This window comes from Condylostylus longicornis, unplaced genomic scaffold (assembly GCF_029603195.1).
Source record: "Condylostylus longicornis isolate FDR11 unplaced genomic scaffold, ASM2960319v2 ptg000234l, whole genome shotgun sequence".
In the NCBI taxonomy this organism is placed as follows: Eukaryota; Metazoa; Arthropoda; class Insecta; order Diptera; family Dolichopodidae; genus Condylostylus; species Condylostylus longicornis.
Window position 1 is genome coordinate 129,606 of NW_026578201.1, and position 26,016 is coordinate 155,621.

Sequence of the window (26,016 nt, forward strand, 5' to 3'; positions counted from 1 at the left end):
GAAAAAAATTTTAATAGTGCGGTGGGTATATATCGATTGTTTTGCAATGCAGTATTTTCGCTTGTTGAAGGGAAAAGTGCTACAATACAAACCATTGGTTTGACTCAACTTTATTTGATAATGTATTTTTAGAAGCGGGAGTTATTTATTTTTTTATATATAAAGTATAGGAAAAAATGTTAAGAAAGCCGGAATTTCATTTCTGTAATTTATTGCACACCAAGGTCGCAGAAATGGTGTATCCATATTATAAAAGCGAAGCGATTTAAAAACAAAATTTGACTTTTTAAATAAAAAAATATTATAATTTACATATTATATTTATATAATTTGAAAATATAATTTGAAAAAGACAAATAAAATTAAAAAAAGCTTAAAATTTGTAACTAGTAACTGTCATTACATTTATTGTAATAAACTATGAATTTTTAATTTTTATTTAAATTTTGTTTTAAAAATTTAAAACAAATATTTCTTATGAATATACATACATACACACGTATCGGTAATAGGCATTTTTTTATAAATAGCTTAATTTCTATGCCTCGCCTACTTTGCTGCTTGACGTGAAATAAGCTCGAAACTCAAGCTGCGTTTTACTATGTTAGAAGCCCAAAAGCGACGTTTAGCTATTAAATTTCAAATAATTATTAACATTTCAAGTCAAGTAAGCGACTTAAGTGAAAACGGCTTCAGGTCGAGTAATGTTTATATAATAGCCATATATAAGCTTGACAATAATAAGCTTAATAGACAATAATAAGCTTGAAGCAGCCATGTAAACGGGGTACATACATCATATTGTGTATGTACCTTGATTAGGAATGCAATCTATAACAACGTATGAAATTTTAAATTTATAACTATTACTTTCATACATTCGAATGTTTTTACCACGCTTTTATGAAATGAAAAATAAATCAATTTTGTTGTTATCAAAATAAAAACAAGTAAAAACGTTAGAGTCGGTATAAACCGATTGAATTATACCCTGCACCTTTCGTTATTGTGTAGCAATTACTCGAACCTCTGAAATCATTCTATAGAAACTTCGCGGACATGTCTGATCTATAATCGGACTACCAACTGCCAAGTTTCATGAATCTGACTTTATTATTTTTCCAAATATTAAGAATAAGCTTTTAGACTTGTATGGGATCTACTCGAACCTGTTAAGCAATTCCACCAAAACTTCAGAAATATATGTGACCTATAACTCGACATACAACTGCCAAGTTTCATGAATCTGACTTTATTATTTTTCCAAATATGTAAAATAAGCTTTTGGAGTTGTATGGCAAGTACCCGAACCTGTCAAGCAATTCTACTAAAACTTCACAAATATATCTGATCTATAATTGGACACACAACTGCCAAGTTTCATGAATCTGACTTTATTATTTTTCCAAATATTAAGAATAAGCTTTTAGACATGCATGGGAGCTACTCAAACCTGTCAAGCAATTCCACTAAAACTTCACAAATATATCTGATCTATAACCGGACACACAACTGCCAAGTTTCATGAATCTGACTTTATTATTTTTCCAAATATTAAGAATAAGCTTTTAGACATGCATGGGAGCTACTCAAACCTGTCAAGCAATTCCATCAAAACTTCGCAAATATATCTGATCTATAACCGGACACACAACTGCCAAGTTTCATGAATCTGACTTTATTAATTTTAAAAATATTAAGAATAAGCTTTTAGACTTGCATGGGAGCTACTCGAACCTGTCAAGCAATCGCACCAAAACTTTAGAAATATGTCTGACCTATATTTGGACACATGACTGCCAAGTTTCATGAATCTAACTTTATTATTTTTCCAAATATTTAAAATTAGCTTCTGGAGTTGTATGGCAGGTACCCGAACCTGTCAAGCGATTCCTCTTAAACTTCAGAAATATATTTGACCTATAATTGGACACATGACTGCCAAGTTTCATGAATCTGACTTTATTATTTTGCCGAATATAAAAAATTTGCTCTTGGAGTTGTATGGCAGCCACCCGAACCGGTGCAGCTATCCCATTATAATTTTCAGAGCATGTGTAGAATATAATTGGACACATTTTTACAAAATTTTATATTTATAGCTTTATCAGTTTTTGAAATATTTAAAATAAACTCTTGGAGTTGTATGGCAGCTACCCGAACCCGTTGTCCGACTTAGTCCAATAACAATAGGGCTCGTCCTTGGCACAAAAAAAAAAACTTGTGAAAGTTTGGTGTCGATTGCATTATTTGTTTTTGAGTTATCGTGCGATCGGACGGACGGACGGACGGACGGACATGTCTAAATCGATGCAGAATTTTACGCTGAGCAAGAATATATATATATGTCCATACCGCAGATGACTCCTTCAAGTAGTTACAAACTCCATACCAAAGTTAATATACCCTTCACGAAGTGCAGGGTATAATAACAATATTTTTAACTAACTAAATTTTATTTTATTTCAGTTTGATGTTTTTGGTACACTCGATTGTTTACAATATTTTGTTTCTTTCTTGCCTACACAACTCTTATTACCATCTATTTCTAAAGAAAAATGGAATATTTTAAGATTTTGGAAGTGACAAGCAAACAAAAAATAACAGAACGGAACGAGTCGAAATACATCTTGATAGTTATCTTTGATTTTTATTATGCTAAGTTTGCGCTCTGTAAACACTCATTCATACAAATTATATTTAAATTATTTCATATTTGCAAAATTTTATTTTTGCTGAGGTGTCGCCTCACCAAACAAACAAACACTTTATTATAATATATTATCTTTTTCTGTATACTATTGCATAAGTAAAAAACAAGAACAAAACGAAAACAAAAATATTGAATGAGAACAGAAAGAAAATAGCAAAAAAAATCTGATGTGATCAGCACATAACCGACTGCAATGTGTATTATCTAGTTAAGTGAAAGTGTTACAGAATATTATAAAAATGTCTGTTTAATACTTCTTTCCAATTTTTAGGACATTTGTAAGCTTATAGTTAATATACCTAGAAAAATGTAAATTTAGCTCTTAGTAGAGTTTCGCTTTGTGCTAATCGAATTCCCTGAAATGCTCGCCAGTTAGTTTCGGTAACAACCAGAATTCAAATATCTAATTTCAAGAAATTCCATTAATTCGTTCCGTAGATATGGTGAAAAATGTAAAATCGGCCCGCAGATCACTGTAACACTTTCACTTAAGTAGACAATACACATTGCGGTCGGTTATGTGCTGATCACATCAGATTTTTTTTCTTTTAATTTCCTGTTCCTTAAATTTTATTTTTTCTAGCTAATGTAGATTTTCTACTATTTTCGAACAAACTTTCTGCTATTTGTTCTTGTTCAACCTTAATAGTTATTGAATTAAAAATGGATTTGCTTACCTCCATTTAAACATTTTCTGGAATTCAATGAATCTCGATAGTATTGTTGAATTCCTTTTTTTTCATACGTTCAATTTTATTAGAATTTATTTTTATTTTCTTGCTCAAAATTTTGTTTTCGTTCCTCAAATTTATATTTTCCTCTGCTATAGTATCTACTGAGCTTATTAAACCTTTCTGATATTACGATAAATATCAATTTTTAGAATATTTTTAGAATATGATAAATATCAATTTCAATTGATAAATATTAATTTTCTATATAATCAGATAATTTGTGTTTTCCTAATAATCGAAGTAGTGTATACATTCAACGGTATGTAGGAAGAAGTTCTATTCACGTAAAGAGTTATAAGTTTGCGGTCACTTCGTCTTTGAGCAAACTTTTGTTTTTTTCGGTTTTCAATTTTCTTGTTTTATTTATCTTAATGATATAATGTATATGAAACTCTTTAAAAATTTTAATTGCACCTATTCTGCAAAAGAATTGAATATCAATTACTACACACATAAAAGTATACACATAATGAATCACATAGTGAATCACATATTTCTTTTTCATATTCTAATATAATATACTCGTAAATATAAGTGCATGTAATAAGAAGTATTTTGGCTATTTTAAGTCGCAAATAACAACAATAAAAAGTAGCAGAAATATTTCACTCTATTCTTTTCTTTAAATGTTCATTTCATGATTCATGCACTAATTATTGTGCTAGTTAAATATGTTTGCAGAAAATGTATAACAACATTATAACAATTTACTTTTTTCCCTCCGACAGTGGGGGAGCGCGACTCCTACCCTAAAAAATCACCTAAACTCTGAACGGATAAAACTGGTTCTACAAACCAACTTTTATCTCTCCGCTAACTTGGTTTATCCGTACAGGAGTTGAATGCCTTCCATAAGGGCATTGATATTTTGTGTTAAATCGAAAGGTTTTGCTCGTTTAAATCTTTCTGTTATAACGCCATTGTCTAACAGCCGAGCTAATTCTATATTTACATGCTGTTCTATATCAGTCCTATGCTTTGTAGCATAACTCCTAATTTCATCTACAACCAAAAGAACCCCCAAGGTCCGTGTAAATGCAAATGTTACGTATATACCATGGTGCATTTACCATGCCCCGTAGAACTTTAGTCTGGAAGGTTTGAATTTTTTTAATGTGAGTCTTCTTGGCACAACCCAATTTCAACACAGTTGAATGTCGTATAGCCATATAGGTTTAATGATTTGGTCATAAATCAATATTTTATTATCAATTGCCAAACTGGACTTACGACCTAGGAGCCAATAATTTTTTCTATATTTATTTTCTCATTCTATGTGTTTCTTCTTTATATGCTCTTTCCACCTTAAGTTGACATCTAAAGTTATTCCCAGGTATTCTACTGAGTTATGAGCCGCTACGTTCGTTCTGTTTAAGTTAGTTTCTGGCGGATTCACTATTTTTCGATTGGTGAAGTTTATATGAACCGATTTTGTTTCATTTAACTTCATATTCCAATCTTTCATTCACTATTAACTTCATATTTCAATGTTCGATCCTACTGCCAATATTGTAGCAGATTCTTTTATTTCCTAAACTTTTTTCTGTAATATTCGTTATTCTATGGACTTGGTCTATTGCAGAATAGTTTCTTCTAAATCCAAACTGATGGTTTGGTATGAGGCCTCTTTCTTCTATTATTGGCTTCAATCTCTTTAATAGCAGTTTTTCAAAAGCTTTGACATCATTGGCAATAATGAAATGGGTCTGTAGGAATGTGCTTCCCTCAAGGATTTCCTCGGTTCGGCCACCATAATTACTTCTGCCACTTTCCAAACACAAGAAACATACTCAAAATCATGATTTGCAGCATTAATGATCTTCATCAAATGTTTTAATGCCACGTCTGCTAGCTCTCTCAATACTTACGCGGTAATAAGATCAAAACCGGACAATTTTTCAACTTCAGGGTTTCTATTTCTTCCGCAATTGCTACTTGAGTAAGTGGAGCTATGGTGCTTACTTCATTTGTGATAGATTCTACCAAACTCACATCTGATGTTATTCCGTTTCGTGTGAATATGCTTTCTAAGTGATCAAGAAATAATTCGGCGTTCTCTATATTGCCCAACTGCCCTTTGTTTTTATCAGTGACTTAATCGCTGTCTTTTTCTTCTTTGCCGCCTTCCATAAGGAAGAATTCGTTTCCTTCGTAGCTGAAAAATTCTTCATATAATTTTCATATGTTGCCGATTTAAACTCTTGGATTTTTCTTTGAAGCTGTTTAAAACAGTTTTATCATCACTTATTAAATCCGTTATTTTTTTAGAACAGCTACTTGCTGCCGTTTTGTACTTTGAAATTTTTGTATTTTTGCCTGATTTCAATAAATTCTTCTAACTCAAAATCTCATTGTTCTCTTGATTGTATGTTAACATTTAAGTCAATATTATTTATTATTTCGTATATAGAGCTCGCCCAATATGTAGTACTCTTTGTCAAAATGGGTTTATATAATGTTATATTTGTTTATACTCGTACAATGTTGTTACTTTTTCACTTAGTTTTAATATGGCAGCAGAGTGATCTGAATTTAAATAATAATTATCTTCAAGGGTTAGAAAGTTTTCTAATATTTTTTTAGTTATAAAAAAGTCAATAACATCAGGAATCTTATTAGTGTCAGTAGGCCAATAAGTTGGTGTGGCATGGAGTGATAAGAACAATCAAGTTCTTGAATAGTTTTTCTTAGCTTTCTTCCTCTAGTTGATAGATTATAACAATCAAAAACAATATTAAGAATAATTATGTATACTAACATATATACATATGCTGCATGCCTGCGTAGTGAACTAAGGCTTATTCAACTTATGAGAATATGAAAATAAAACGAAAATGATTAAGTTTCGCACAAAATCGGTATACATTTTGTGCAATACAAATTTATTTTTTGCGCAAGCGTTGGAACTCTTATTTTGGCTAATAATAATAGTTAAACACTTATAAAATAAAACTAATTTTTGTTTTGCTTTTATTGATAATTTTAAATAAATTAAATATTTTTATTCTTACGTCTAAAGTAAAGAAAACATTATTTTCTTGACCTGGTTCTAAATACAGTTTGTGTTTCATAAGATGGAAAAAAATTTCATGGATGATTCTTTGAGGAATTTCCAGCAGAAAATAGGTATGGATGTGGCGGGTGCAGATATACTCGTTTTCGAGATACAGTCTGTTGAAAAAAAAGATACCAGACCGGACTGTTGCTGCATTTAAATAAATACTTCTAACTTCGGAACCATACGACATAGAGTTATCATAAGAAGACTTGTATTACAGACGATTGATTATTCTTTATGTCTGGTTTTACAATCAATTTGATTTGAGCCATAGTTTGGGAAATACAGCTCTTTAAAGTCAGATTTTTTTTTATTTGTTTTTTGAAATTTCTTGAAAATTTTCGGTTTTATAATTTTTGTTTTGCTTTTTTTTCAATGCGCTACGATGTGATCTAAAAAGTTAACCCATATAAAATTTTCCTATATATCTCATATGTAGTTTTGCCAGTAAAACGTGATAAACGTGCTCAAAAAACATGTGAAAAATGCATATACATTTTTTTTCGTTTTTTTTGTCTTCCTGTGCATGTTATTATTTTCGTTTTCATACGCCATGACTTTTGAATCGAGAAAATCGCGTTTCAAGTTTAACAACACTTTAATCCAAAACTAAACGATGGGATTTCTTAAATTTTTGTTACTTGTATTTTTATTATTGTTAGTTTTATTATACTATGAGATTTGTGCAATTTCGACAAAGGGATAAAGAGTTATAGCAAATTTATTAGAGAATGTCTAGTGCGAAATCAAAAATTCATGGATATAGGTCGGAATAGCACAAACTTAAAAAAAATATTCTCTATGTCCCATTGTTTTCATATATTTGTTTTAAATAAAGTTGGATCAAACCAATGGTTTGACATTTGAAATTGGTTTGTAGCACTTTTCCCTTCAACAATTCGGGAAAACACTGCTTTTGAACACAGTCTAGTAAACCAATCACACTATTAAAATTATTTTCATTCATATACAAAACTATTTCTAGGATTGCATATATTTAGGATGATGCATATATGCAGTCTTTGAAATAAAGCAAAAATTTATATAAAGTGGAGTTAACATAATGCTCAATTTTAAGGGTTAATTGCGTGCGTTAAGAAAAATAATTATATATTTTAATGTAGTATTTTTTTTTGCGTTTATAGAAATTTGAAAAAACTTGCGGTTTCGGAAATATAAGGTGTTAAAAATTCAAATTTTACAAATTTTAAGAGGCGATAACTTGAGAGGGGGTTGAGATGGAAAAAAATTTTCTTTAATTTAATGTCTCCCCCGAAAGCCCCGAAAACTTCAACCTTCTACAGGCTGGGGTCTAGAAGAAAAACGACATAAAAAATTTAGAAAAAGTTGACTTTAGATAACGGTAAATTTGAACGGCCATTTTGTTCTCTTAAAGTTAAACTATAGTATACCGCGCTAGGGGAAGCAAGCCGCTGCCTTCATGCGTTTGCAAAATTTTAAAAATGCTTGTGGTTTCATTGCAACAAATAGTTAAAAAAGGGCATTTTTAGGGTTTTAGGGGGGTATAACTTCTAGAGGGGGGGAGATAGGTAAAACTTTTGTTCTACGGAAATAAGTAAATTTCTGCTTTCTATCTTCAAGGGTGTAGAAGTTTTGTAAACAAAAAAGTGTCCACGGACGGACGAACGGACAGAGTGAAACTAATAAGCACTTTTTTTCAAAAATTTTTTGGAAAAGTGCTAAAAAGTGATTATACAGCGAAAATAAGAAGTTTGAATTTTAAACACACTAAGCATAAGATTCTGTGTTGATTTTAATAAGTACCTTTGTTGCTCTGCACAATTATCCAAGAAAGAGAAAACACCACCAAAACTTCAAAAATTGTTTTCTTTTTTCTGCCAAGGACTGTTGCTAATTTTAGGGAAAAGTTCGAACCATGGATTTTATTAGCTGCACATTCAATCACAGCTCAGATAGGTTTCGGAAGTTTTTATGAAATAGCCTGGTAGGTTTGGATAACTGCCATACAACCCTAAGTACTAATTTTAAATATTCGAAGCAACAAAGCTCTTTAAAGTGCGTGAAGGGTTGCACTTTAGCAAACATTTTAGAAGTTTGATATGTCTTGGTATTTCCGGGTTGCTGAGTAGATGGGTAGCACCAGAAAAATTTCGTAGCGATTGGAGTGACACCAGGAAATTCGGTAACAAAGTGCCAAATAATAGTTTATACATGTCTCAAAAATTTGCTTCAGCTAGTTCGCTAGGATTTGATTTTATAATCAGATTGTCAAAATATATTAACAATTTATATCTGTAAAGGTTGACTGAAACACTTTTATTTGTTTTTAAAAGATTCGGACATTAATGTACGGCAATGCTAAGGTGTTTTCAAAAATATATTTCAACGGAAGCTATGTATGTTTTGAATTTGTCAGCGAAAGGCTTACACCGACGTATAATACTCAATTATATCTGTTCAAAAAATATTTAAAACAGTGTTAAACGACTTTTAAAAACTTTTAAGAAGTGATATAAAAAAAAATTCAATCATATACTAAGTGTGGTCAATAAACTCAAGTAGTTGATGACGAATCGTAAACGAAACTGATGTTCTCAAAATTATTCCTTTTGTAACAAACTTAAGTTCTCTAAATCTTACAATAAAGAGATTTTATATGATTTTCTTAACGCCGACTACAACGACATCAATTATGCCCTAAGCTTAATTAATTGGAGCGATATGTTCCATCAGCACAATTTAGACAATATTTTCTCCGATTTTTACTCTATTTTGTTCAGAATAATTGACGCCCATGTTTTAAGAATACTTAAAAAGGATAGACTGGCGGAACCATGGTTAGATCGTAATTTAAGAGAATTACGTAATCGGAGAAATAAATTGCACAATAAAATTAAGTATTCTAGGGACAATAACTCACTTATTAATGAATATAATGAGTTGGCGAATGAATTCAAAAATAAATCCAATGAGGCATATGATATTTATATCCAAAATATAGGCAGCTCGATTTTGTGGAACTCGAAAAGATTTTTTCACTTTGTTAACTCCAAACGTAAATCGTCGGGATATCCGAGCTCCATGAGCAAGAACGGGTTAGCATCATTTTCTAAATCGGAGATTTGCAATTTTTTTGCCGATAAGTTTCAACAAACTTATAGATTAGATTCTTTTTCTAATTATGTCTATACCCCCACTAGTATAGATAACGGTCATCCCCTTATTAAAGATTTTTATTTTTCAGTAGACAACGTACTTCAGGGTATTTGTGACTTAGAAACCAATAAAGGACCTGGACCGGACCTTATACCGCCTATACTTCTTCATAACTGTAGACACAATTTATCATATTCGCTTACTTTGATTTTTAACAAATCATTAACTTCTGCTTTTTTCCCGTCAATATGGAAAACTTCACACCTCATACCTATTCATAAAAAGGGGGATAAGACTGCGGTTGAAAACTATAGGGGAATCGCCATTCAATCTGTCATTCCTAAATTACTTGAGAAATTAGTTACGGGTATAATTGCACCCATTGTTAACCCATTACTAAATAATGAGCAACACGGCTTTAGGGCTGATCGCTCTACGACCACCAAGCTTTCGTTTATTCTTTCGTTTATGGAAAGAGGGTTTTAAGTAGATGCGATATATACAGACTTCAGCAAAGCTTTTGATCGCATTGATCACATTATCTTAGAGCATAAGCTAAGACAATTTGGTTTTAGGAATCCACTATTGGGATGGTTAAAATCTTACATCACTGAAAGGACCCAATTTGTCAAGTTCCAGGGTGTTAAGTCGAAACCTATCCTCTGTCTACTCTGGAGTTCCCCAAGAAAGTCATTTAGACCCTATTCTTTTCAATATCTTCATTTCTGACCTCTCTCAGTGTTTGGCGGGTGTTCCGCATCTGATTTATGCTGATGATCTGAAAATGTATCATATTGTAAAGGATATTTCTGACACTAATTATCTCCAATTAAAGTTAGATCATCTAAATTCTTGGTGCGAGACTAATAAATTACATCTTAACGTTAAAAAATGTTATGTTATTAGTTTTTCACGTAAGCGTTCAAACCTCTTTCAAGAATATTCACTTCAAAACTCCACTTTAGAACGCGTTGACCATATTACTGATCTAGGTATTATTATGGGCAGTAAACTCAATTTCAATTTTTATTATGATTCTATTGTTTCTAAAGCAAGCAAAATTCTAGGTTTCATTAAGAGGAGAGCCAGAGAATTCAATAATATTGAATCGCTCTATTGCTCCCTTGTTCGTTCTGTTCTTGAATATGGTAATATTATTTGGGATCCGGCATTTTCTGTACACAGAAATTTGAGTCGGTTCAAAAACAATTTTTATTATTTGCTTTGAGAAGCCAATATAACCCCAATGACTTCCACAATATTCCTTCATATAAAATTAGACTTCAATCCCTGAATATGTTGAGTCTGGAGTCACGCCGGTCTTTGTTGTCTTCTTGTTTTACCTATGATATCCTAACAGGAAAAGTAGACGTGGACTTCATTAGAGACAGAAATATTATCAACAACGACGTCAGACCTACCAGACATACTAAATTCTTAAAAGAATATACACATAGGACTGAATATGCTAAAAATGAATCTATAAATAGATGTTGTACTGTATTCAATCGTTTTAGTCATCTTTTTTCACCAGCAGTTACAAAATACACCTTCAAAAAAAAAAAAAATTCATAATTCACTACCGACTTAGTACAATATCAAATGTTAATTATATTACCTAATCGTAAAATTATTAAATCGTATAAATATTAAATACTTATTCAGCATAAATGATAACATAATAAAATTTTTTCTTTTTATTTATTATTTTTTTTTATGTATCATATTACATTACTGTAATAAATTCATTTAATGTTTTGTTCGTATAATTCAATTTAGTTTATAAGTATGTATAATATAAGTATATTTTTGTTAATTTTGTAAACTATGTAAATTTTTGTAATTATGTAGCATCTTCTTTGGTGCAAATAAAGAAATAAAAATGTAAGGAGAGATTTTCAAATATTTGAAATAACTGGTATTTTATAGAATAATAAAAATTTTGTTTCAGGTTCAGAAACATTTAACAAAAGTAAAATTTCTACACGATATTTTGTAAGCACCCCTTGAAACATAAGAACAAAGCGATCTAATGGTTTTAAAAGTTCTTAAAATATTTTTTGTTTAGTTAAGTATGTGAAAAAAACAAGTAAAGTGAATAAATTAAAAAATAATTTATCGGATAAAAAATTTGGGATCTGTGTAAATAGCCGAATTGGATTGTTTAGTTTTGTTTTAAAGTTTAAGTGCTATAATGATCCATGTCAAATTTTTTTGTAAGACATGGGTCGTTATAGCACTCCAAAATTTCTTGAAAAATTTATATGAAAATTTGATCCATACGCCAACGATTTTGGATATGTATCAAAATGCATCCCAAATCGAATTTTAAGTAAAGGTAGATCAAAATGAAATCGGCGTATATATGAAAATAAATGAGGTAGCGAAAATGTCATTACGTATACTGAAATATCATCGCCGAAAACCTATGAAAGTAGTCTTAAGTCAGAAATTTCGAAAGTGGTATATGGATGATTTTATTTAGTGTGCAGAAAATTTCCAATATCATTATAATAACAAAAACTTATGTATTAAGTTAAGAATGAACAATATGTAATGGCCTTGGCTGCGTAGTAGGCTTATTCAATTTGTTAGCAAAATCTGTATATACTTTATTCGATATGATTTTACTGACACTTAATATACAACATAAAATGTATGAACATTGGAAAAACACTTTTTTTCGTTTCCTTTATTGTCATGTTTTTATCGTAATTTCTTTGTATACATTATTTCTTTTTATAGTAAATGTGGCTACAATTTGTGTATTGAATGTAAGATTTGATCTTAAATTTTCTAATACCAGAGATATTGTAAAAAAAAAGATTTATTACCCAAACACAATTAGTAATATAAATTTTACAGATAATAGGAGATGTGTAAGCCCCTCTTTTCGCCAGCGTGTACTCTGTCTCATTTCCTTCTAGTCCCAAATGGCCCGGAACTGAATGACCTTAGTGATGATGACGATATCATCGGTACAAATCTGGAGACCAATATTTTGACTAAAATTTTCATCAAAGAATCCATCCATCACCAGTTTCCACATCAACAAAGATGGAGCTCCACTCTATGGACATCCCCTAGCCATGCGCATCCACTTCCCTTTCTACAAGGCCCCCGGCGTTTAGGAGAACGACGTGAGACTAAATGACTTGGAAACTATGTCCTTGTATGAAGACCATCCTACCCACTCGTCAGGACTCGGATGCGCATCCGTACACCAATTCCTTGGTACACCAATGAAGCAATTCGATTCAAAAGTCTCGGCCTTAGTCCGTCCAAGCTCCTCCACAACCTTTTCAATACCACAGTTCTCGCTAAGGCCATCGGCAGTTTCTTCTCCAGGTCTCTTCTTTTTCTTATGTAAAAAAAATAAATAAGATATTTTAGGGTTAAAAAATATGTATAAAAAATTTTTTAAATTTTAATTATTTTTAGTTGGCGTTGCTTTTTTTCGAATTACAATCTCAACTTTTATCAATAAAATTTTAATGCCAGCAACTTTTTGATTTATAATCATGGCAAAAAAATTATTTTAATTTCCCATATTTATAATTTTATTATATTAGATTTTTGAATACAAATATTTATTGATGACATATCATATAAAAAAGTAATTATGAAAAGTGTGAAATCATATTTATTCTACAATGAATTTCTTTCTCTTTCTAGTAACCCTATCATAGTGGCTTGTGAGAGTTTTCGTAATTCTCATACTAGTTTTGTTAATAAAAAAAAAGTTAAGCTCCCATTAAAAGAGTTTTAAAAACTCTTTTAATGGGAGCTTAACTCTTATTACAAAAATTAATAACTCTAATGGCGCTCTTTTGTTCTTATAACGATCTCACAAGGGTTTTAGTAGTCTACAAGACTGCAATTATAAGAATAATATTCTTCAAGAATTCTCAAGAGCAACTTCATATTTCATAAAAACAGTTTTTTTTCTCTAAAAATATTAAATCAAATAATCATATCAGCATTTTTACTTTTTATATTTTTTCCGTGTGAAAATCATGCGATGTAAAAATGCTTAATTAACAAAATATTTTTTATTATATTTTATTATATTTCGAATTTAATCAGTCTTTAACTTTCAAAGGGAATATTTGTTAATAAAATAGATTTTTAATAAAGTTATGGTGGTCAAATTAAATTGAATAAAATTATTTGTGTGAAATTGAATTATAATTGAAATTTTATGATGAATTTTATGATAATTATAAATGAACTTAATAATAAATAAAAACTTAATATAAAATTTGTAATAAAACCAGAGAGTCTAATGTGTTTTGATTTCAATATTTTTTATACAACTTTCTTTTTTTTACTCTTAAAAATATTCAAGCACAAAACTTGTATTCGCATCACGTACGATGATAACTGTACTAGTTTTTTTATTTCTGGTGGTGGAGCTTATGCTCTATCTCCTGAAAAGTACGCTGATGCGATCAGCAACTTCGCAGCTTTTTCCCCAGTATTAATGTGGGCCCTGTCGCGTATGAGGTCCCTTGTCATGCACTCTGAAAATAAAATAAGGTTAAAATTTTTCCTTATTAGAACGCAGACCATTGGTAGATCCTGCCCATAACCCCATACTACTTGTACATCTCTTATCGACAGTTCTCCATTTGTATACCCAAAGTTCCTGTATCATACGCCTAAATGTATCTTGATGATTCTTTCCAGAACAGCCCAAGCCGCTCTGGCGTGGTGGACATTTACCTTGGCGACCCTGTGCCTTCGTTCCTCTTTTCTTCGGCTGACTATCAGGGTGATCTTCATCTGCCATCGGGACGTTATATCCTGGAAACAGTTCCTTAAGACTCAGGAAGGTTAGCTCCAAGTCTTTCGCCATCTACTCTTTCAAAGAGGTGCCCCTTTCCGCTTGTCCCGGGCCCAGTTGGGGAGGTGCACCGCATGGGACATTACCATATTCCTTCTATCAACTGTCTTCCTTTTTCTTGAAGTGTTAGAGAATCGTGTGCATGCCCGTCCCCCTGAGCCGATGGGGTTGCGTTTCTACTAGATCTCTTCCTTTCTTCAGCTAGCTTCCCGGAGCAGGGAAATTTCAGATGAATTCCAGATGAATTTCCCTGCTCTAGGAAACGCGGGTAATATCTGATATTGACCCCGCTGAGTCCTCGCCTCCTCGGATCATCCAAGCCCATAGGTAAATGAAACATATTTAAATAATTAATATGATTAAATATATTATTTTTGCCTCATGTATTTGATATTTACTAATCAATTCTTTGTTTTTTTGTTTGTAGGAAAAGTGTATAACGGACAACGTTTGACTGTATTTAATCCAGCAAGTTTATTAAAGAGTAACTTATTTATTAAAAATGCTAAAGTTCATGTTAAAATAGGAAAACTAGAACACCATCTGCGAAAACATCACGAATTTGATAAACACAAAAAGAATAATATAAATAATGTACCAAAATTAAAATTTTCGCAGCAAGCTAATACTAGTTTAACATTATGGGTGTTCCGCTTCAAAGGAACTAGTTTTAGATATAGTGTAAGTTTATTCTGTAGCAATAAAAACCAGTTTTTAATTATCAAATATTCTATTAAAAAATGTCGGAGGTCCATACAAACAATCATATAAAAGTTTCATTTTGAATTAAAATTAAGAATTAGGGTATATATGATAAACATTATTTAAAAATTGGTATTAAGATAAGCAATACAGATAAGTACATATGTTGCTAATTCGAAAAAAAGTTTTATCCACGAAAAAAATTTACATAGGAATTGCAAAGTTTTCAAATACATCATTTGCATAAAATTTGAGTTCATTCTAAACGGCAGTTGCGCTGCTTTTAGTGAAATCAGATTTTAGTTACAAATTATAATACGTTATAACGATGACCTTTTCAAATTGAGGCAAAAAAAAAAATTCATATTCATTTTGAGTCACCTCACGCCACAGGAAAATGGATTATTTCCAAAACTACTGTATCTCTCTGAGACATGTTTACCTTGTATTTATTAAGAAAAACCTGATTGGAATGTTATTGCTTAAAAACATAAATTTGCATGCAATAACGGTTGTTACACAAACACTCTACATTTCACGCTTTGAGTTTTCGGGAAAAATGTGTTTCTCCTTGATAAAGAAACTTAAGTAATTAAGTTTTAGAGAATTGTATATGTGTCTATCTATTAACAGCCGTGTTACCTCAAATTCAGTGCAATTAGTTTTCACAAATCTATATCTGAGTTAACTTAAGATGGAATTCATATATACATATATTCGATTTTACTTGAAGACTTGAAGGGATGATTTAATAAATTATTGGAATGTATGAGGTTTCAACCGATTTCTTACTACCTTATTTTCTTTATTTAAAATATAACATCTGTCTAACAACAAACGAAGTCACTTAACTTCTTGATTAATTCAGTTATGTGTAAGTTGACTTTAATTACGACCCTTATTTAACATACATTTTTGCTCATATATAAAAAACAACTCAACTAGAAATCTTAAAATTTAACATTTCAGATCTGATTTTTCAAACAATGAACAAGCACATTTTTCAAAAAATTTTGGATTCCAATTCGGCCTCAATAAAAATATATTAAAGAAAATGTGGCTGAGATTTCCTTGGGATTAAACGTTTCGGAAATTACAGTTGACCTTCTTGTAAATCCAATGGTATTATTGTATCCTTCCAATGATTCAATTTTCCTCGTTTGGAGTACTACTACTGGAATACTCAACACAATAAAATAAATCGGCACTCAGTGAAAACATATTTTCATTCGTTTCATAAATTAAAAATGTCAAAATATCAATTAAACCTCAAATTTTTCAAAAATGTGTTTGCTGTTACAACCTACATTATTAACTTTGCTTAGTTTTTTGATAGCTTCAAATGTCATGTTTTGAAAACCTTGATGGCAACGATTTTTGTCTAGCAAATTTAGTTGTTGGCAAGCCATAATATCATTTCGGCGAACATTCGAGTAAGGTATTCATTTCGAGTTCATATTCGCTTCGCGAATCATAATAACACTATAAATCATAATTATTTAAATGTTTAAAAATCTAAATTTGTATATATTTTAACATCACCATTGATCCAATCGATGAGAGTTTTATCTGGTGAAATTATAGTGGAATTAACATTTAACTTAGTATGTACAGTGAATCATAGAATCATTCAATATTGGAAGTAATAAGTAAAAATATTTCAGTCAGTATAAATGAACTTGATTATACCCTGCAACTTGACAATCTAAGTATAAAAAATTGGTTTTGAAATATCAAAAACTTTTGTTGTTTTATGCCAATTACTCGAACCTGCCAAACAATTCTATAGAAACTTCACGGATAAGTCTGACTTGTAATTGCACATGAATGCCATTTTTCACGAGTCGTTCTTTATTTTGTTTCCATATATTTAAAATTTGCTTTTGGATTTGCGTGGCAGGTACCCGAACCTGTCAAGTTATTCAACAAAAACCTTAGGGATATATGTGACTTGTAATTGTACACATGACTGCCAAGTTTCATTAATCAAACTTCATTATTTTTCCAAATATTTAAAATTAGCTTTTAAAGTTGTATGGCCGCTACCCGAACCAGTACAGCCATTTCATTAAAATTTTCAAAATATATGGAGAACAAAATAGGGCACTCTAAAATCTCTATTAGTTTTTGAAATATTTAACCGAACCCGAATCAGTTCAATTAAGAACGGGTCCCCTCTTGGGACAAAAGGAACAACTTGTGAAAGTTTAGTGACGATTGCATTATTCGCTTTGAGTTATTATGAGACAGCGAAAATGTTTAAATCAACGCAGAATTTTGCGTTGTACAAGAATACGTTACATTTACATGTTCATAGACTATTAGTCAAAATTTACTGTTCTTTCATATACATACATGTGTTTTTTTTAATATTTACTTAAATATGGAAAATACCTTTTTCTCTAAAACAATTAATCGCCTCAAAATAAAAACCTCAATAATTTAATATTCGATATTCAATTTTAATATTTTAAATGTAATCATATAAATGTACAAAATTGTTGTTAAATTACAAAGCTGCAGCAGGTAATAATATTTCAAATTATAATTGTGATAATCAATATAGTTGCAATCAATATAAATATCAATATAAATTTTACTTTATCCAAATAACATCCGTTTACATCCACGTTTTGATAAAGTAGAAAGTTTGTAGAAAAACATTTTGCTCTAGGTACTTAATTAATAAAATAAACTGCAGCTGAATTCGCAATGATAAAATAATTGATACATAAAAGTGACCAATATCACATAAAAGATTCGGGACGATTATTAATTCCCACACGGCCATTCCTGCAGTTCTTCAGCCTCTGAAGATGTAGTATTTGCATATTCTTCATATTCACCGCAGCATGGTTTCATTTTTTCTGCTCCATTATCAGTAATATTAGGTCCTTCGGGGTTTCCTACTTTTTCCACTTTGTATCTATCAAATTCTTTTATAGCCACAACGCGATATTGTCCCATAAATTTGGGGCGTCCTGTTCCAAATTGAACTTTCTCTTTAGCTACCTTATTTCCGGTTTTGTATTTTTGAGCTGGTTTTCTTGTCTTATTAAAATTTTTCTGTTTTCTTCTTGTATGGACACAATATCTTTTCTAACTAGTTCTCTAATTTGATCACGTTTTTCTTCGAAATTTTTAATTAGTTCCTCTTCAATAATTTCAATTATCTTCAAATCGTTTCCAGTTTTCATTCTACATCCTTTAAGTACTTGAAAAGGTGTTGTTTTGATTAGGTGGAGTTCATTATTTGCTGCACAGGCTTGACAAAATTATTGTAAGGCAAGAAATGACAAAAACATAGAATTGGCTCTTTCAATTTGCCCGTTTCCTCTTGGTACTCCAACGGTTATATAATGGAATTTAATATCATGGTCTTTACAAAACTCGTGAAATTTGTGTGAAACAAATGCTCCACCTTTATCTCCGATATAATTCTGCTGGGATAACCAAACGTCTCTGCGATGATTTCAAGTTTTGTATGACTTCATCACTCTTTAAAGTTTTGGGAAAAAGCCATATAAATTTAGAAAATGGGTCCATTACAGAAAAAATTTTTTTGTAATGTTTTTTAGTGACTTGCATAAGGCCAAGATGGTCAATATGAAAAGTTTCAAGCGGTTGCTCTCCTTTAGGTATCGGGTTTAATAGGCATTCATTTTTACCAACTTTTCTTTCGGCGAGTATGCATCGAATACAATTAGAAATGTGCTTTGAAATTTTTTTTCGTAAATCTGGAATAAAAAAGTCTTTTTCTATGATTTCTTGCATTTTTTTATGGTGAAAATGACCTTTTTTGTGAACTTTCGAAATTATCTGATCTTGCATTTTTTTGTGGAACGAAAAATAAGATATTATTATTTATGTTTTTAGAAAGTATATTTTCTTTTAATATAAAATCCTTATACGGCTTGTGTTTTACTATATCAATTATCGGCATCAAATTGTCATCTTGGTGTTGCGCTTCTTCAAGTTTTTTAAGAAAATCGTTTTGTTGAAATATACAAAATATTTGAGGATTTCTGCTCAAGGCGTCTACGTGACGCATTTTACTAACACCTCGGTGCTCAATCTCATAATTAAATTCTTCCAACATTAGTGCCCAGCGTTCTACTCTAGTTGACAAATCTTTTTTCTTCATGGCACATGTAAAGGCTTTGCAGTCTGTTACAATTTTGAAACGTTGACCTAGTAGATAAACTCGAAATTTCTTCAATGATTCGATAATGGCTAATATTTCCAATTCATATGAACTGTAATTCCTTTCGGCATCATTGGTCTTCTTACTAAAATAATATACTGGGTGTAAAAGCCCATCCTCAGAATCTTTTTGGAGCAAAACTGATGCATAACCACATTGCGACGCATCTGTATGAAGTTCTGTGTAAGCTCCATAATCGAAAATTTTTAAAGAAGGTTTTTGTGTTAAAGCTTGTTTTAAATCATTTATGGCAGCTAATTCAACTTCGCCAATTCTAAAATGAGAAGTCCTTTTTAATAAATCACTTAAGGGTTTTACTCTTATAGAAAAATTGGGGATAAATTTTCTAAAATAATTAGCTAGACCCAAAAAGCTTTACAATTGCTTAGTAGTTGTAGGTATTGGGAAATTCAGAACAGCTTTTGTTTTCAATCTAGACAGTGATATAGTTCCTTTTGTTATTTGATACCCGAGATACTCAATTTGATTTTGAAGAATTCAGCACTTCTTCCATTTAATTTTCAGGCCATTATTAGCAGCAACTTCCCTCATCGATTGTATTGGATGGAATTACCAAATCATCAATGTAAATTATAAGATATCCCTGTGCGATTAAATTTCTAAAAAAAAATTTATATATTTTTGAAAAACTCTCGGAGAATTACACAGTCCGAACGAACTCTGGTAAATTGTCCACAGTGGACAATGAATGACGTATATTTTCTGCTCGATTCATCTATTTCGACATGGGAAAACCCGTTTTCGAGGTCCAAAGCGGTAAAGAAATTAGCTCTTTGCAACTTGTCAATCTGTTCCTCAATATTTGGTAAAGGATACCTATCCTTAATAATTTTTTTATTAATGCCTCTATAATCCACACACATCCTGTAAGAACCTTTTTTTTTCTTCACTAGCACAACTTGACTTCCATAATCCGACGCACTCTCAGTTATTATGCCATCATTTAACCATTGTTTAATCTAATCTTCTATGACTTGTTGCTCGCTAGGAGAAAATCTCCTGGGTGGACGATATACTGGTTCGTCATCTATTGTAACAATCTTCATATACACCTTAGATTTTTTCAGTGGTTCTGGAACATAATTATTTATTAAAGCAATTACCTGGTCAGACTCATTTCTTTTTAAGTGAGTTAAATCTGGAAGATTATCTGCTGCATTAATTTCATCAAGATTAAGTGAAGCTAAGAAACATGCTGCTTCTTCAATGTTATCGGTACTACTTCTTTCAGCATTTTCCATTTTATCATCTTGTCTGTGAACATTCTTGATTATTTTTATTTTTCCATGAACAATATTTACCGCAGCCAGTTTTAACAGATTCATCCCAATAATCATATCAGTCTTTATACAACTATCACTTATAAAATGAACTTCAATATCTTCATAGACGTCGTTATCGATAGTCACATTAACTTTGCACGAACCTTTTGTAATTACATCGGTTCCCAAGCCAGCTATTATTATTGGATTGTTCCTAAAATTATAACGGGGGTAATAAATTTTAAACAACTGTATTTTAGGACACAAATATCACTGCCAGTATCAATTAAGCAATCGAAATAAATATTATTTAATTTTGCTTTAATACACATATTAGTTTTTAGATTGTTATTCGAAATAAGATTTTGTTGCGCTACACTAACGGAATTTTTTAATGAATCAGTGACTACCTCTTTGCAATCAGGCTATTCTTATGGCTTCTAATTTATTGCACCTAAAGCATTTAGAGCTCAAATTCTTTTGCGGGCAGTTATAGAATTCATGATCCCTAGATCCGCAATTAAATCAATACTTTGCATTTTTTTCTTAATAGCTCTCGGTTTTTTGTCTTAAACTACGAGTATTTCTTATTTCAGATGGGTTATTTTTGGCGACGTCAGTTTTCTTCAGTTTTTCATATATAAATAGTTTATCTTTTCACTATATAAATAGCTCACTAATATTTTTACAACCAAATAATACCATTTTATTGTTCACAGAATCTTTAATTCCATCAATAACATAGCTGATAACTGAGAGTTCATCTATTTCGAGCATAGTTTCATGATATATCGAGCATAGAATATAAATATTCATGATATGATTCATTAGCTTGCTTTTTCCTTTCCCGTAACATGGTGTGTACATCAGCACTCGTAGTTTTTGATTTAAATTCTTTTAGCAGAGTGTTTTTCAGACTGTTATAATTAAAAGGTTTAGCTTCAAAATCGATATAAAGTCTTGCGGCCCCGGAAAGTAAACGTTTATAAAATACAAATTTCTGCAATTCATTCCATCGAAATACAGTTGCATGTTGTCCGTCCGTCCGTCTGTCCGTCCGTCCGTCCGTCCGTCCGTCTGTCTGTCCATCCGTCCGTCCGTCCGTCCGTCTGTCCGTGTGTCTGTTTACAAAACTTCTACACCCTTGAAAATAGAAAGCTGAAATTTAATACTTGCATATATCTTTACTAGAAACTCATTTCCGTAGAACAAAATTTTTATCTATCTCCCCCCCTCTAGAAGTTATACCCCCCTAAAACCCTAAAAATGGCCTTTTTTAACTATTTGTTGCAATGAAACCACATGCATTTTTGAAATTTTGCAAACGCATGAAGGCAGCGGCTTGCTTCCCCTAGCGCGGTATACTATAGTTTAACTTTAAGAGAACAAAATGGCCCTTCAAATTTACCGTTATCTAAAGTCAACTTTTTCCAAATTTTTGATTTCGTTTTTCTTCTAAACCCCTGCTTGTAGAAGCTGGAAATTTTAGGGACTTATAGATATTAACAAGTAGTTCATTTTGTTAGAAGAAAATTTTTTTCCATCTGCACCCCTTCTCAAGTTATCACCTCTTGAAATTTGTAAAATTTGAATTTTTGGCGCCTTATATTTCCGAAACCGCAAACATTTTCAAATTTCTATAAACATAGAAAGCTAGTGGTAAATTCCATGACATTAAAAAAATAATTATTTTTCTTAACTCACACAATTAACCGTTAAAATCGAGGATTATGTTAAAACCACTTTTATTAATTTTTGCTTTATTTCAAAGACTGAATAAATCGTTCATCCTAAATATATGCAATCCTAGAAATAGTTTCGTTTATGAATGAAAATAATTTTAATGGTGGATACACATAGACCTTATTTTAAAAGCAGTATTTTCACTTGTTGAAGGGAAAAGTGCTACAATACAAACCATTGGTTTGACCCAACTTTATTTAATGGCATGTCATTTACCGTCAGTTTTCTGTATTTATAGAAATTTGAAAAAGTTTGCGGTTTTGAAAATATAAGGCGTCAACAATTCAAATTTTACAAATTTCAAGAGACGACAACTTTAGAGGGGGTGGAGATTGAAAATAATTTTCTTCCAACAAAATAAACTATATATTAGTGTCTAAAAGCTGTAAAAACTTCAGGCTTTTACAAAATGATGTCTAGAAGAAAAACTACAATTGAAAACGAAAAGATAAACGAAACATTTGGGAAAAACGGATTGTAAATAACGGTAAATTTTAATGGCCATTTTGTTTTTTTAAAGTTCAAGTATGGTGTGCCGCGATAGAAGAAGCCACTATTTTCTGCATTTGCAAAATTTTAAAAGTGATAATGGTTTCATTGCAACAAATGGTTAAAAAATTGTATTTTCCGGGTTTTAATGGTTAAAGTTTTAGAGGGGGCGAGATAGGTAATATCTTCTTCTACGGGAATAAGTTTCGGGAATAAGTGTAGAAGTTTTGTAAAAGGACACACGGATAGACGCGAGGACAGAAGGACGGACAGAGTGAAACTAGTGACGTCAGATATGTTTATATCCATGCTTATAGGAATGATCGTTTGCTTCAATTGTTTTATTTTGTAGTCCCATCTCAGATTTCTAAGTTACTAAGAATGATTACTTATCATTCCTAAGTACTTAATATCTACATTTTGAATTAAATTACCTTTACCTTTAATTGTGATATCATTAAACCTTTTTTTAGGAGTTTTGAATATTATATAATTGTTTTTTTTTTGCATTGATGCACAATTCGTTGTAATGTCGTCAGCAGCACAAGGTTTTCAGATCTTTATTTAATATCTCTAATTCAGCTAATGATTTGGCTTTTGCAATTAAACTTGTATTATCCGTACAAATGTTATATCTTGATATAAACTTGTTTTTTTGTATGCTCAAGGTAGAAAAATGAACTTAACATCACTAAGTAGCTCTTGAATTTTAATGCATTCTACTTGTCAAATAGCTTCGTAGCGGAGCATTTGCAAACCACTTATTCCAATATTGCTTAACAGATCAAAAACGATGACTAACCACATCAAAAGCCTTTGTTAAGTCAACTAATACGGCTCTGATATAGTGCCTTTCGTCTAATGTATCATATATTTGTTCCAACGCAATAGTCGATTCTGTACCACTATTTTCCAAAAAACTATATGGATTCTTATCAAAACCTATTGTTTATTTTATGAAATTTCTAATTCCTTCGCTCAATTTTTTTCACGTATTTTTGATATTGAGTTTAAAATTGAGATTGGCCTATAATTGCTGCATTCCTCTTTTAGGTCAGCTTTATAAAATGGAACTAAGAATGCCTTTCCCAATTCCTCCGAAAATTCACCGTTCATGAAACTTTGTTTATTCAGTTGGTTAACAGCTGTTTTAAGATACCTACTAGTTCCTGTAAACTTTTAATTGTTTTTTTATCCAATCCTGGTGCTGCATTTTTATTTAGTTTCACTATAATATCGTGAGTTTCTGTTTCTGTAACCGGTGTAACGAATATTGTTTTTTATTATGTGTCTTATAGATATTGTCATCTTCCACCGGGAATTTTGGAATCTCTTCCAGAAGTTTTCTTCTATCTCATTAAAAAGCAAACCTATCTCATTTTTCCTTAGTTTTCTAGAGTCGTTTCCCGCTTTTTCAATCCCTAAAGTTATGTGTATCTTAGCTTTCTTTATTCATTTTTCTATCTTCTTTTTAACTTCAACATATCTTATTTTTTTTTTCTTAGCTGGGCAGTTCATTTTTGTAGCCATCATTCACTGATTTTCTATATTTCAATATCTCCAGTATAAGTGGTGTTATCCAACTATTATTTCTACCTCAAAAACGGATAGTTTTTGTACAGATTTCTTTTGCTTCTTGAGTAATTTTTGTTGAAACATTAATTTTCGTAACTGTTGCTTCATCATGCTCTATGTATTACCTGCTTCTTCATAGGCAACCATTTGGGCATCTCACATTTTATAGCAACTATAGCTAACTGATGATTTAATAAATTATTATCTTCTATTTCGTAACTAATAATGAAATTATTATGAATATTTGTAATATTATTTGATTAATTACTCGCAAGGTCTTTGTTTGTAGTTTTGTACTTTCAGTTTTGATTATTATGTAATATCCTGCAGTAGCTATCATATCTTTATATTATACTAATATGTTACTATTTTCAAATAAATTCAAGTTGCTATCAAAAAAGAATAAATTGTCTGAATTATTTGCTAGTGCAGTTTTCTGCTGGAGTTTTATAAAATTTACCGATTTTTATGAAGATTCAAGATGGTTTTGGGATTTTCACACAATGTAGATCATTGTTGGATTCTTGCTTTTAGGTGAATCTTATTTTAGAAAGGTACACACAAAAATTAAATTTAAGGCGAAGGTTTTTAAATATATTAATTGACGTAACCTATTCCTTCAATTTCGATTTAATAAATACAATATAAAAATTGAAGCATTTATAATATGTATATAAACATAAAATATTTCACAAGCAACTATGGTACAGTATGAATTTTGCTAATACAACATGTAGTTGATTAATTAATAAGTAGTGTACTTATTACACTAATAATATTAACTTAATGGAAATTTCTTTATACACTTTGCAGAACAGAATCAAAGGAAGGATTGCGTCAAAGGATTATATTTGATCAGTTTTCGTTCGTTTTCATTTGTATTGCCTGTAGCCATACGTTATTTAGTATACTCGTATTGTTCAATTTTATTTGCTTTGGATTTCATTTATACTTCATCTCGTTATATGCAATAATTTTATTTGTATTGTATATTATATTGGTAAGGCAACTGATTGGGTCACTTTTATTTGTGTAGAATAAATTTAATTTTCTTCAGGCTTCGTTTGATTTTATTTGTATTGAATTTAGTATATGGTTCAATTGTACTTGTATTGTATTTATATTGGCAAATGATTCGCTCACTTTTGTGTGCATAGCAATTCATTTATTTTACTTCTCATTTGCTTTTATCAATATTCCATAAAGGAGTTCATCGTTCGTTGTTATTGGTATTGAATTTAGTGTATGGTTCAATTTAACTTGTGCTGTATTTATATTGGCAACTAATTCGGTCACTTCTGCTTGTATAGAATTTCATTTATTTTACTTCTCAATAGCTTTTATCAATATTCCATATAGGAATATATTGTTCGCTTTTCATAAAAACGATGGATTTTTCATAAAACGTATTGAATTTAGTGTATCGTTCAATTTTACTTGTATTGTATTTATATTTTATATTGGAAATTGATTCGGTCACTTTTGTGTGTATAGCATTTCACTTATTTTACTTCTTATTTACTTTTATCAA

The 26,016-nt window shown here is 30.8% G+C and overlaps 1 protein-coding gene across 1 annotated transcript in view; it reads left to right on the forward strand.

Moving 5' to 3' along the window:
* LOC129616519 (uncharacterized protein DDB_G0283357-like) overlaps positions 1-16,772 on the forward strand; it is a 71,739-nt gene extending 54,967 nt beyond the window's left edge. Inside the window, exon 4 of the mRNA XM_055532173.1 lies at positions 14,917-16,772. Coding sequence (XP_055388148.1) covers positions 14,917-15,260 — 344 coding nt within the window. The 3' untranslated portion in view covers positions 15,261-16,772. The remainder of the gene's footprint in view (positions 1-14,916) is intronic.
* Positions 16,773-26,016: the final 9,244 nt, after the last annotated feature.